The 12,510-nt window shown below is 52.7% G+C and overlaps 5 protein-coding genes across 5 annotated transcripts; 2 read left to right on the top strand and 3 right to left on the bottom strand.

The window, feature by feature from the left end:
- Nucleotides 1-239: 239 nt before the first annotated feature.
- ACET3X_008125 (uncharacterized protein) lies at nucleotides 240-706 on the bottom strand (the record flags this gene model as incomplete). Its single annotated transcript, XM_069454264.1, has 3 exons — nucleotides 240-296; nucleotides 348-442; nucleotides 514-706. The coding sequence occupies 3 exons, from the start codon at nucleotides 704-706 to the stop codon at nucleotides 240-242; spliced, it is 345 nt and encodes a 114-aa protein (XP_069303727.1).
- Nucleotides 707-1,158: 452 nt separating this feature from the next.
- On the top strand, nucleotides 1,159-2,673 carry ACET3X_008124 (uncharacterized protein). The gene is made up of 2 exons (XM_069454263.1): nucleotides 1,159-1,430; nucleotides 1,490-2,673. Exons 1-2 carry the CDS (start codon nucleotides 1,340-1,342, stop codon nucleotides 2,635-2,637), a joined length of 1,239 nt encoding a protein of 412 aa, XP_069303726.1. The 5' UTR covers nucleotides 1,159-1,339; the 3' UTR covers nucleotides 2,638-2,673.
- Nucleotides 2,674-3,298: 625 nt separating this feature from the next.
- Nucleotides 3,299-5,452, top strand: ACET3X_008123 (uncharacterized protein; the record flags this gene model as incomplete). Its single annotated transcript, XM_069454261.1, has 4 exons — nucleotides 3,299-3,358; nucleotides 3,403-4,823; nucleotides 5,195-5,308; nucleotides 5,362-5,452. The coding sequence occupies 4 exons, from the start codon at nucleotides 3,299-3,301 to the stop codon at nucleotides 5,450-5,452; spliced, it is 1,686 nt and encodes a 561-aa protein (XP_069303725.1).
- Nucleotides 5,453-6,522: 1,070 nt separating this feature from the next.
- On the bottom strand, nucleotides 6,523-10,201 carry ACET3X_008122 (uncharacterized protein; the record flags this gene model as incomplete). Its single annotated transcript, XM_069454260.1, has 3 exons — nucleotides 6,523-6,626; nucleotides 6,692-9,788; nucleotides 9,860-10,201. The coding sequence occupies 3 exons, from the start codon at nucleotides 10,199-10,201 to the stop codon at nucleotides 6,523-6,525; spliced, it is 3,543 nt and encodes a 1,180-aa protein (XP_069303724.1).
- A 1,199-nt stretch (nucleotides 10,202-11,400) lies between these two features.
- On the bottom strand, nucleotides 11,401-12,166 carry ACET3X_008121 (uncharacterized protein; the record flags this gene model as incomplete). The annotated part of the gene is made up of 3 exons (XM_069454259.1): nucleotides 11,401-11,821; nucleotides 11,884-12,049; nucleotides 12,124-12,166. The coding sequence occupies 3 exons, from the start codon at nucleotides 12,164-12,166 to the stop codon at nucleotides 11,401-11,403; spliced, it is 630 nt and encodes a 209-aa protein (XP_069303723.1).
- Between the last annotated feature and the right edge of the window lie 344 nt (nucleotides 12,167-12,510).

Below are 12,510 nucleotides of genomic sequence, written 5' to 3'. Positions count from 1 at the left end.
GAAGGTGAATGGGATTGGACGCCATCAGATAGGTCTTGGGTGTCTGATAGTATAATGTCTCGATTATTGTTAGATACCTCTAGCGCCCAACTGGCAGCAATAAGGATTTTAAAATTTACAGAATGCAATCGTGCATCGCTCCTCTGCCAAACGCCAATGATGGTATGCATCAAATGCCCGCTGCCCCTTGGCTATACATTGCCATGCTTTTGTGTGTTCGCTCGATCGACTGGAGACGCTCATTTACCCTTGGGGTTCTTGTATTGTGTCTCGTAGAATTTGTCCGGCCAGACAGGCTATCATGTGTCAGCACAAATGCGAATCTCCAAACCAGTAATTCCACGTACCTCGCTCTGTTGGTCGCTAATGTTCTTCTTGAAGTACTCTGAGTCGGGTCCCTTGCTTGGTCCGTCGTGCCTTCCCTCATTCGCAGTCGCAGAGCCTACAGATGAACGTTAGTAAACTCTGTTCTATGTACTTCCAGGTTTTCAAGTCTGGGGGAGCTCATTGTACCCGTACCGCGCTGGGTACCTCCAGCAGGTGTGTGTGTAGGGTGGCCGCCACCAGCTGAGAAGCGGTCCTCAATGTTCTGGACGCCCTGTGTCTTGTATGGGTTGGGGAACCAGTATTGGCGCATGAAGAGGTAGTAGCCGAAGCCGACGGCACCGCCAGCCATGAATATCTTGGGAACGGAGAGAGGCGACATGATTGCGCCGTGTCTTTCTTCGTCGATTGGGGCTGTGGAAAGACGAGATTGAAGGCGGGAGGCGAGGTGAAGGTGTGGAAGTGGTTTATGTTTGTGCGAAGCGGAGTGACGCAACAAGTAGGGACTGTCAAGGGAACCTGGCCTATGGGGAAGAAGCAAGTAGTGCAATGAGTCTAGAGATCTGGGCGTTGTTTTCCCTCTGCACGTCGGGTACCCAATGGCGCGCGGCGGAGAGCTATCAGAGAGGCGTCACTTTGTCGTCGCGATGATCGCGTCATGGCCTTGTGCTTTAGGCAAAGCCCCCGCGGTCATCGCACAAACCAATTACCCACCCACCCAGGCACGATGCAGCTAGCTCGCGTGAGGCTGAAGCCAAGGCTGACGTAACGCAACGGCCGCTCTTCGACGTGTGGCTTGTGAAATTGCTGCTAGTCTGGTTGGCGCCGTCGACTCGGGGAAGTGGACACGCTACCACCGCGACATCTGTTTACCCCCTGCGCCAACACGACCCAGGCTACTTGGGAAGAGAGGGATCGATTGGGGGCGTGGCTTGTATCGAGAGCTTCATGATTATACGGCAAAGAACAGGCTGGGACACAGCGACCGTTGCGGAACCTGCCGCGCATTCGAGAAATGGACGGTGATCCTGCCGTCGAGCCAAAAATCGATGGCTTCAGCCGCGTACTTCCTCTGCCGTATCGCGTCGCGCTTATCATTGTCCTCGGTACGCAAATCTCCCCTCTACTAGTAATTGCTTTCGCGGGCTAACAAATGTATGCATAGGCATATGGGCATGGGGCCTCAACCTCCACTACCTCACCCTCATAAAGATAGACGTCCCAAGTCTGATCCGCTACCCGGGCCGTACCTCACCCCGCCACATACCGCACCACCTCTCTTGCTACCGTATCGCGACTTTCCTCTCCATCCCGCTCGCCCTCTCGCTGTTGCTCTTCTGGACCCTCACACATGGCAGCCCCAAAGACATTGCAGGCTGGGAAATCCTGCCAAATCTATACCTCCTAGTACTGGTCATTGGTTTTGTAGTACCGCTGCCATTTGTTAGTCGCAATGGGCGGTCTCGTACACTGGCGACACTGAAGCGCATTTCTATTGGCGGCATCGCAGAAGCGCATGATGGAAAGTTTGGGGACATATTGCTCGCTGATGCGTTGACGAGTTATGCAAAAGTGCTAGGAGACCTTTTCGTCTCGCTATGCATGTTCTTCTCGTCTTCGCACAGTTCGACGGGGCCTCCAAACAGGAATTGCGGTGGAGCTTTCTGGGTTCCCTTCATCATCTCTATACCCTCGATGATCCGCCTCCGGCAATGTATCACCGAGTACTATCGCGTTCAGAAAGCGAACAAGCAGACTGGTCAGATTAGTCCGGCGACGGGATGGGGTGGCCAGCATCTTGCCAACGCACTAAAGTACTCGACTGCGTTCCCCGTTGTCATTCTGAGCGCTCTGCAACGCTCGCCCGATCCTTCACGCTTTGGCGTCTCGGAAGCGACCCTGTTCCGTATGTGGCTGGTTGCAGTCGTGATAAATTCCGGCTACTCGTTCTACTGGGACGTGGCCAAAGATTGGGACCTTACTCTGTTCTCCAATGCCCGTGCTCGGGAGAGTCCCGAATATCCATGGGGCTTAAGACGGCATCGCTGGTTCCATGCCAAGGAGTTCTACTATGCAGCCATCGCCGTGGATGCGATGCTAAGGTGCACATGGAGTTTGAAACTCAGCGTGCATCTAGATCATTTCAACGACCTAGAAGGAGGCATCTTTACGATGGAGGTTCTCGAGGTGTTGCGAAGATGGATATGGATATTCTTCCGCGTGGAGACAGAATGGGTGAGGAACCACAGGGGCCCGGCGCCCGACGATATACTCCTGGGTGATGTTGGAGGCAAATATGATGATAGCGATTAGGCTTCTTGTTGATTCAAACCTAGACCAATTTCGTGCAATGAATGCATGTTTCAATTTCGCTTTACCATTGCATTCGACCCAGATGGTCTTTGTGACTGCTCGCGACGCATTTTGTAGGTACGTCATGAGCGCTTTCTGAAGACGGAAGTCGCGACAAGAGTCTTATTGGTGGGTAGCATAATGCTTTTCCAGTCATCTTCACTCCCCTCTCATGCATTCAATGCATATCGCTAAAGGCACCGACAGCTGCGATATGCGAAGTCTGGTCGTGTAACCCACAAAGTCCATATGCGCATCTCTACTGGATGCAAGATTGCCAGATTATGCAGTTGCGCTGTTTGTCAGTGAGTCTAGACTGTCAGACGCTAGACCGAACCCCGATATTTTCTATCTACTCACTACGCGACTGGCTGACAGTGATCTCTCTTACTTACTCTACGCTAACCAACGCAGCACGAAATGCATTCCTCCTTGGGACTAGCACGAAGGGCACGCTTCGATCATCTATACGCTGCAGTCCTACTCAGCAAGCAACCATTCTCATCTCCCTGAAACACTCAAATTCCCCAATAGGAAAACCTTTCGGCGTCGCTGTATTTGTATTATTTGATGACAGGTAGTACCAAAGCCTGTCAGAGTAACCTGCGCTGGAAATAATACAATGGTGTATCGGGGCAAACCATCCAAGGCTTGCGAAAGGTGCAGGGGGCGCAGACTACGGGTATGTTCGGATTCGCCGTATAGATGCGATACTAACTGTTCTAGTGTGATCAGCAACGGCCTACTTGCAGCTCTTGTGCTAGAGCAGGAGCAACATGTACCGGCTATCGTGATACAACCAACATTCGGATTAGCGACCAAACCGAATTTGTACGGACAAAAGTCCTGGCAGATGTGAAGCCCTGTAGAAAGCGACCAGGTGCCGGTGAATCAGGAATCAAGCTCAAGCTTAAAGTTTGTCATCTACCCCAGGATCTCCTCATCATGGGTCGAGATATGTTCTTTACACACTATGTGTCTGATTTCAGTCGGACATGGGACTTTTTACACAAATACCTAGACTCTGCTCATGCGCCCAAGCATGTCCTCCTTAGCATCGAAGCAGTCAGTCTTGCTTTTCTTTCTCACCAAGTTTCATCGCAGACAGCGAAAGATCTTGGACGCAAGAAATACTGTGAGGCACTGCGGAAAATCAACATGGCGCTGCAAGACCCTGTAACAGCAAGAGCTACCTCGACGTTTGAAGGTGCACTGTTGCTGGATCTCTTCGAGAAGATTACAAAGTCAGCTTCGGAGATTAATACATCGCGGCACGCCCACATCGAAGGCGCCCTCGCATTGGTAAAACTACGGGGCGTAGAGTCATTCAAGGAAGGCTCGGAAATGAGAGCATTGATGGGTCTCTCCTTGAATGCGACTGTATCATCACTGAGCACCGGCCGAGCAGTGGACGATGTCATACGAGAGATACGATTACATGCAGCGCACTTTGTGAATACCGACTTCCCAAAGTGGAAACTGAGTGGGCTGATGCTCCAAGTCACCGACTTAGCTGCGGAGATGCGAAGAGGATGCATGACGACGGAAGAAAGAATAGACAAAAGCGCATATCTTGATCGAGAGCTCGAGCTCATTGCGCTCGAGGCAAGCCCGGTTTGGAAATATGAGCGCAGAGACTTAAGTGCGTCTGACGGAACAAGGCTGGTACCGGACGGGTTCCCACTTGTTTACGACATCTACCCGGATCGCATGGTTACACAGATGTGGAATGTCCTTCGAATAGCACGCATGCTTCTCTGTGAGGAGATCATCGCGTCCTGCGCCGTAAGCTCCGATCCCAAAATGGACGACCAGTCTGAACGCTCGAGGACCGCCCTCTTGAACTTGGTCCAAGAAATCGTCGCATCAGTCCCACAAATGACAGACTGCGAATTGGTTGCAAAAGACAAGCTGCCTAGTGAGAGCGTAGGCAAGCAACACATACACAGTATGCCGCACATTATGGATGTCTATATAATGATCTTTAGTCTATACGTCGTCGCTTGGTCGAAAAGTTGTCCACAAGCTGCAGTTGAATGGAGTATCAAGCAGCTACGACACATTGCCGATCACTTCGTCATCAAGGAGGCAGCCGTCATTCTGGAAATATTGAAAGGACAGAAGATGGAAGAAGTAACGGATCCACTGTAAGTATACAGTCTTTTTGTTCGTTGAAATTGCATGCAGCGAGAATCAGACCCAGCACCAACAAAGAGGATCTTGACCTGGCTACCTGAGATGGAACATGCAAGGCCGACCACAATCTAAGAGCTGCGCTAAACATAAAGAAGAGATGTGGTCCAGATTCATAAGACGGCACTGTTATTGAAAAGGACTCCCGTAAAAGCAGGGCCACTGGACTTACCAGCAAAGACAAGTGGAAAGACCAAGTTTAGAAAGGGAAGAGTCCACCGAAATGCGCCTCTACTCTCGCGGTCTCTAGACTTTGGACTTTAGATGTACCTGGATACCCTTCATCAAAGTATAATTAGTATGCAGGTACTAATACTCAGTCTAGGTGCAGGGTTTCTGGTCACATATCCAGCGTCTCTGGACACTTCTGGATGCAGTCTGCCCCTGGCCACGACACCTTCACAAACTGCAATCACGACACACTGCCTGAAGAATCAAAGCAAGTCCTCTATCTTCATTTGTCTCAGCTCGTGGATCTGACCCATGCCACAGCCACCACATCAGCTCCGGTCCATATCCTGACACCACTACAACTTCCCCTCTAATCGCCGGACTACCTCCTGGATGGCACGTCGGATCGTAACGCAAGATAACAGGATTGTGATATATGCATTGTCAGGCACGACTTCTCACTTCCAGGCCCGAACGATGCGTACGACTATCGATATAAAATCCCTGAGACCACTTTCATGTAAGCCATCAGTCAAACAACCGGGATACAGACATCTAACATGATACCTTAAAGGTCAACCCATCTTCCAGGACCCCAAGACTCCGCCTTTGCTACTAAGCCGCCGGGTTCGCAACAGTCTCTTGGAGTAGTTTGCTCGAAGAACCTTGCACTTCGTAGCTCAACTAAATCTCGCTGTAGTCAGCCAAACGCCGGGTATGGGCAGACAGGGAGACAGTAGAAATGTGTTAGATATGTCTGCGACACATCACTGCCCAGTCGACTGCGTGATCTTCGAGGACATGTAGAAAACTATCGAACAAATGCCGACACAATACATGGCAGAACATACAAGGGACAGCACCGATGCACCAAGTGAACAATCACGACACAAGAATGGATGCTCACACAAACTAGTCTTCTCATTCTGTCCCATTGCGAACTGATTATAGCTAACGAGGTACGGTAAAGCAGCCCCCCCCCCAAAAAGTGCTCCCATACCAACCCATGGAGCACCATAATTTTTGCCGCTATTCTACCTCTTGAGGCTCTTCTTCGTGGAAGATGTTTAAAATAGTACAGATGGTGATTTTGAAGTAAAAAAAGAGAAAGAAGACTAAACACCAGATACAATGCCAAAGACGTGACCGACGAAGCCATCGCCACACACCCCGTTTTCCTGTGCTATGAAAAAAAAAAAGGTACACAAGGCGCTCCACTTGAAGTGTAAGCAGGGGGGCACTAAAGTGATGTGAATGAAGAATGTAGCAGTACTGTTCAAAACGCCATGCAATGCAGTGTTCGTTTCCGCCCTGGATCCAAATCGGTGGCAAGGAGTCCACTTTTCCCCCCCGCGTCAGTGTAGGTGTTGAAACAAAAAGGAAGCAACAAAGCAGCGCTGTAAAAGTGTGATGTTGAAAAAGGCAGCGCGAAGGAGCATGCGATAGAAGCCGAGGCAGAGTTGAAGCCAGGTGAAAAGGGTGCTAGTTGAGGAAGCCCTTGCAGCCGATTGAGCCACAAAGACAAGGAATACGATCAGTAGCGTCCATCTCACGCTCGAATTTGTAATCGTAGGTGAGTTCCTCATCTGTATCGTCGTTAGCAAATGTCCAATATGCTCTATTATCCATAGGGAAAAGAAGATGAACCTACCAGAGTTGATATCCCGCAACGCGTAGATGACGATACGCTTCGTATTATCTACGCGAATAATTTTGGCTGTGCAATTGGGCGTGCAAGAATGATTGATGAATCTTGCAATGCCACCCATCTTGGTCGCATCAATAACAGTATCTTCATCAATACGGAACAGATAACTTGATCCAACACCTTGCATGTCGTACTTGGCTTCCCTGAGATCGGCAACCCGCTGGCGGACCTTTTCACCGACGTACTCGATAATCATGTCATTGACAGCGATGGGCTCTTGGGCGTAGAGGCCCCAGTTGTGGATGGCAGATCGGTCGAATTTGACGAGCTTCTTGCGCTTCTTGAGTTGGTTGAAGCGGAGGGCATCACCTTCCGCGCCAGACATGTTCTTGGAGATGTTGATATCGTTGACCATGCGGCGGTTGTTGGCGCGGTTGGCACGCGAGTTGGCAGTTGACGTCTTGTTGGAGCTGGTCTGGAACTTGAATCCTTCGACGGAGACGACGCTTCGCTCTTCTTGCTTAGCACGGCGCTGACGCTCCTCGCGCTCCTTCTGGACGCGGATACGATGAGGTAGGTATTTGGACTTTTCAGACTCGCGAATCTTCTTGACGCCTTCCGTACGGGCCGAGCCAGTTGAGTTGGGCACATAGTATCCCTCTATCTTCGTTTCGGTACGCGAGACGCCCTCCTCCCCGTTGCGGTTCAGGTGCTTGATGGATTTCTGCTTCCATGCCCAAGACTGTGCATCTCCAATCTTTGCGGCGCTGATGGACTCCATGGCAGCCTTCAGGTGACGTAGATCCTCCTCGTCCTTGAGCATGTGTTGCCAACCGTCAATGTCCATTACAACACTGAGGTCATCCTCAACAGTCTTACGAGGCTCGCCAGAAGATACACCCCAGAGTACAGAAGAGGCGCGCCCGTCGTCTTCCGGTGTCGACTCCTCGACCACAGCCTCTTCGATCACCTCTTCGACCTTCTTCGCTTCAGGTATCTCTCCTTCCACGGGCGCCTCGATCTCTGTGACTTCAGCCTTCGCAGCCTTGGCCTCCTCTTCAAGTTGCTTTTTGGTCTTCTTCTTGGGCTTGGTAACCTTCTTCTTGAGTGACATGAGCGTCTCTGGCAGTTCGGTGGTCTCAATAGGCTTGAGAGCTTCATCATCTTGGGTGATGATGACTTCAGGCTCAAGTTTGTCAACCGGGCTTGCTTCCACGCCAAAGATTGCATCCGCCTCTTGCTCAATCTTCCGCAACCTTCTGAAGCCTTTGAGTGCCTTCTCTGCTTTCTTCCAGATAGGTGAAGAGCGGGGAAGAATTGCAAGCACCTGCTCCAGCTCTTTCTCCGCCATGTTCTCGGGATCTTTGTGGATGCAGTGGGCAAGCAAACTTCTTGCGTGCGAATCATCCATCTCCTCATCACTGTCTTCGCCCCATCCTGTTTCGAGACGGCGCCGTTTAGCACGATGGGCTCTCGATGACTCTTCCACTTCCTCCTCAATGTCAGTAGAAGGAGCGCGGCTGATCGGGCGGCTCTCCTGCTCTTCAGTACCCCGAGTGAGCTGGCTACGGCTCTCGTCATCCGACTCTTCGGGCTCGAACATCTCAATCATCTGGCGATGCAGACCACGGGCGACACGAGGCTTGGGCGCAGAAGCTTTCCTTCGTTCGTCCGCGAACGCATTGACAACCTTCGGAGGCTTCTTCCCACGTCTCGTGCTGGGATCAAATGCACCCAATCCCCTGCGTGCATTGCGACCACCGAGACCACCATGGCGGCCCTTGGGAGTACCTGCTCCGAAAGCGTCGAACCCTGGCGCGAGAAGAGCGGGTGGTCGCGCAATTTCTTCCTTCTGAGACGGAGCCGGGACATTGAACTTGCGACGCTTCTCCACGTGGAGCTCCGGATCCAGCAGTTCAAGTATAGTGGGTGCAGCTAATTTCGTCTTGATGTCTCCAAGAAGCTTTTCTTGAAGCTCCTGCTTCAGAACATCCAGAGCGGCTCGTACAGGATCTAGCGAGTCTGCCCTTTGCTTCTTTTCCCACTCGAGGTCCTCGGCTTCTTCCTGTTCTATTCGTTCCTCGATGGCCTTTCGCTTCTTGTCTGCCACTACACGCTCCGGGCTTGGACTACGCTCGTAGTTGGGATCTCCATACTGGTTGCACTCCATGTTCATAACATATGTGAACAGAGCTTGCATGTGACATTCGGTGTAACATCGAACAGCCTCATCTTCACCGCGCTTCGATTCTTCAAAGGTTACATAGTAACCCGTCTGGTCGCATCGCACCGAAGCCCACCGAAAGTTCTTCAGTCGCTTCTTGAGATGATCGATAGTCGTACTAAGGACAGGTACGTATGCGTGTGCGATAAAGATGTAAGGTTTCCGTTTCAGTGTGGGCTTGATTGGTTCGCGTTCGATGAGGTGAGAAAGTGCGGCCTTCCGTGATAAAGGCTCTCGAGGTATCGGTACTGGTGGGCGTGCGCCCTTCCCAGACGGGCCTTTGGGCACATTGGCCGGGAGGTCGAAGGTTCCCGGTGCAGTCGGTGTTGCTGCGCTAGCAATCTTCGCAGCATACTTGGCACGTTGCTTCTCCTCCTCTTTACGGGTTTGCTGCACCGCCATATCCACAAGTTTCTGGCATCTCCGGCCCTCGCGATCAGATTTTACCCTGATTGTGTGTTGCGCAATGCGCTGGTTCGTGCCTTCTCGTTCGGCCCGCTTTGCTGAAGTCGTGGCTTTGATGCCCGGCACACCGCGCGCAGGTTGCGTGTCGCGATACTTGACCAGACATATTCCAAGTGGGCTGCCGTTATCAGGGTGTACTTGGTTGCGGAGAGTCTCTACTTCGCCGTACGTGGAAAAGAAGCCACGTAATTGCGCATCTGGTGTCAAAGGATCAAATCCCGTTACGACCACTTGGGTCGCGGGTCCTGGACCGCACGATATGCGTTGGTCGAAGGAGTATGGCTTGGCGACATATGGCGCTATCCGGAGTTTTGACTTGGGGGCTCCCACGAAGGAAGTCTTGATGACATAGTGGCCAGTGGTGTAGCCAGCGATAGCCAGGCGCGGGTCGGGAGGAGGAGATGGGTCGCCCTGTAACACAAGTTAAGTTAGCCTTAGCGTCACAGGGCGACCACATCTACGTATGTATAGCCATCACGTACCTTATCCAGTATTGTGGTATATTTCGCCGTTCCTTTTGCTCTCGCCCGTTTATCGAGTTTGGGATCAAGCTGCGCATCGTAGGTGGAGCGTTGGCCCAGCACGCCGTCGGCTGGGAAGACAGATATGCGCGTCTCGGGCGGCGTGTTTATTGGTGTAATGGTATCGGCGACATTGTTGGGCGCGCTCGATGGCGCCGCGTGTGTGGAGGATGAGGTCGTGTGCATCGTCTCATGTGAGAGCTTGGAAGAGCGTGGACTAGGCAGCTTGCCAGGCGGAGACGAGTCTGAGCTGGTCAAGGGTGTGAGGGCGTGTAGGGAAGTGTTTTGACCAGCTCGCGACATGGTGCAAGGCGCGGAAAAAGTGGACGAGGCGGGTGTGGGAGCAGAGGAGTCCGAGTCAACGTCGTCTAGCAGGTCGCTAGGGCGGCGCGCATCGTTGTTGGGTGATTCCGAGTTATTCCTGAGTCCAGTCCTGCGCGTTTCACCACCTGTCCGTGTCGCTGGAAGCGCCGAAGCTGAGTCGAGGGTGGCGGATGAATTGGAGCGACGTGAAGCTTCTCGCCGTAAAGCCCTGTCTTCTCTGTCGCCGCGTCTTGGGCCTGACATGGACTTGATATGGCGGCCCAGTCTCTGATGGCTGCGCTGCAAAAGCGCACCTCAATATCGATCGAGCTTGGTACTAGCACGTGTATCCTCCCTCCATCACTGTGTATCTGTGTGTGTGTTTGTAATAGCAGGCGGGCTGGCAGTGGCGCTGCGCGTTGCTGTACTCGATGCAGCTGCAAGCCAGGAACGGGATATATGGACAACGCGCACCCACGCGGTGAGGACGTGTCGAAGAGCCCGGGGGGAGGCGGCAGAGAGAAGAAAAGCGAAAAGGAGGGAAAGACGAGATGGGCGATGCAGCAGAAGGCACCCTGCTCGCACAGATGGGGGTGGTGTTGAATAAAGGCTGTCGTTCAGGAATCTGAGGTTCCGAGGTGAGGCACTGCGGATCCTAGCCTAGCGTCTTTTCGCGGGAAAAGGAGAGTGCTGCTCTCACCTGCCAACCATCCCTCTGACACTCAACAATCTTCTTGCAATGCGCCCATTTAGACTGCCCAATGTGGTCGCATAATCTCCTGCACCACCTCCTGCATACAAATGCCGCCCCAGGATTGATTCTCGCACGCGCGCACTTGGCTTGGTCCAAACCGCATCCCGCATAGTCTTCCAGCCCCAGCGTCATCGAGATCGCCCTGCCTGTCATGCTGCCACGCTAGCCCACTGCAGTGGTACGGAGACCAGCACGCCATAGATATGAGTGAACGGCAGCGTTACGATGGAGCATGTACAGAGAAACAACACATGGAAGGGAATCATCACCTCCTTGCATGAATACTGGCGAATCGCAAGAGGGGGGTGCGCGTGATGCCCAAGCCCGCAGCTGCGTGATTCGCTTTTGGGCATACATTCTTTTGCGACAACCGTACATGTTCGTAGACCTCATTTCAGTAATGGGCCGAATACATTGATATCCCGTGTCTCCGCAATACGCCATCCTAGTCCACAAACTTGCCATCAACCCACCCCCGTCTCTTGACTCCCAACTCCACCGCCGCACTACCCCAATCCTCACCATGGTTGTGTCCGCTCTTGCCATCCTGACCCCCAATGCCCGCGCGCATAAGTCCCTGCTCATCGCTCAACAGCGTCAGCAGCCCGAAGATAACCGGCACGTTGTTGTCGAGCTGCAAGCGCATGAGTCCATGGCTCACGGCCTCTGAAATGTACTCAAAGTGCATCGTCTCTCCCTTGATCAGGACACCAATGGCAATTATCGCATCAAAGGGCGAGCTGGAAGTCTTGGATTGTGAGGCTTGCCCAGTGAGGGCTGTGAGGTCAGTGGCCGAGCCCAGGAGGTCTGCTGCTGCACCCACGACGCCTGTGGACGAGGACTGGATCTGCGAGGCCGAGTATAGTCTGCAGAAGCTGCGTTAGCCCCTGTGTCTTCTTGTTTGGAATTCTCGAGCGGCTAGGCATACTGCTTGACAGCGTAAGGTAACTCGTAGCTCCCAGGCACGCTCTGTGTGACTATGTTCTCATCCTTGACTCCAGCCTCCTTGAGCTTCCTCTTTGTTCCCTCAAGCAGCGCATCGATAATCTTGGTGTTCCAGCGTGCGTGGACGATGCCGATGCGAAGCGCGGAGCCTTTGTAGCTTGTGTCAGTCACGCTCGTGGTGGTGGCGGGGGCGGGGTTGTTCGGAGCTCGCTTGCTTACATACCGTCGTACGTCTTGGGGGCGCCGGGGCCTTTGATGCCTGACATGTTGCCGGTCGGTATGTGGAAATGCGCAGTTGTAATTTGGAAGGTGCGATGGGAGCGTGGAGTAGGTGTGGTCAAGATAGTGTGGGTATTGTTGGTGAGCGGGCTGGAGAATGCAGGAACAAGACGCTGAGCACACCACTTTGGGAACCGCCCCGCAAGCGAAAGGCAGGGATCCCGCGTCGTGCAATGGTGTCATCGGGAGCAGGGGTAGGTTACTGTGAAACGCCGCGCGTTGTTTGCAATTGCACCAGGACATACTCACGACTCAAGACACGCACAACAGTTGAAGAGATTTTGTTCATTCAATCAGACTAGCTTTCAGAGCGCATCGCTCCATATTCTAG

Source organism: Alternaria dauci, chromosome 8, assembly GCF_042100115.1.
Source record: "Alternaria dauci strain A2016 chromosome 8, whole genome shotgun sequence".
Classification (NCBI taxonomy): Eukaryota; Fungi; Ascomycota; class Dothideomycetes; order Pleosporales; family Pleosporaceae; genus Alternaria; species Alternaria dauci.
This window is presented reverse-complemented; position numbering and strand designations above follow the sequence as displayed.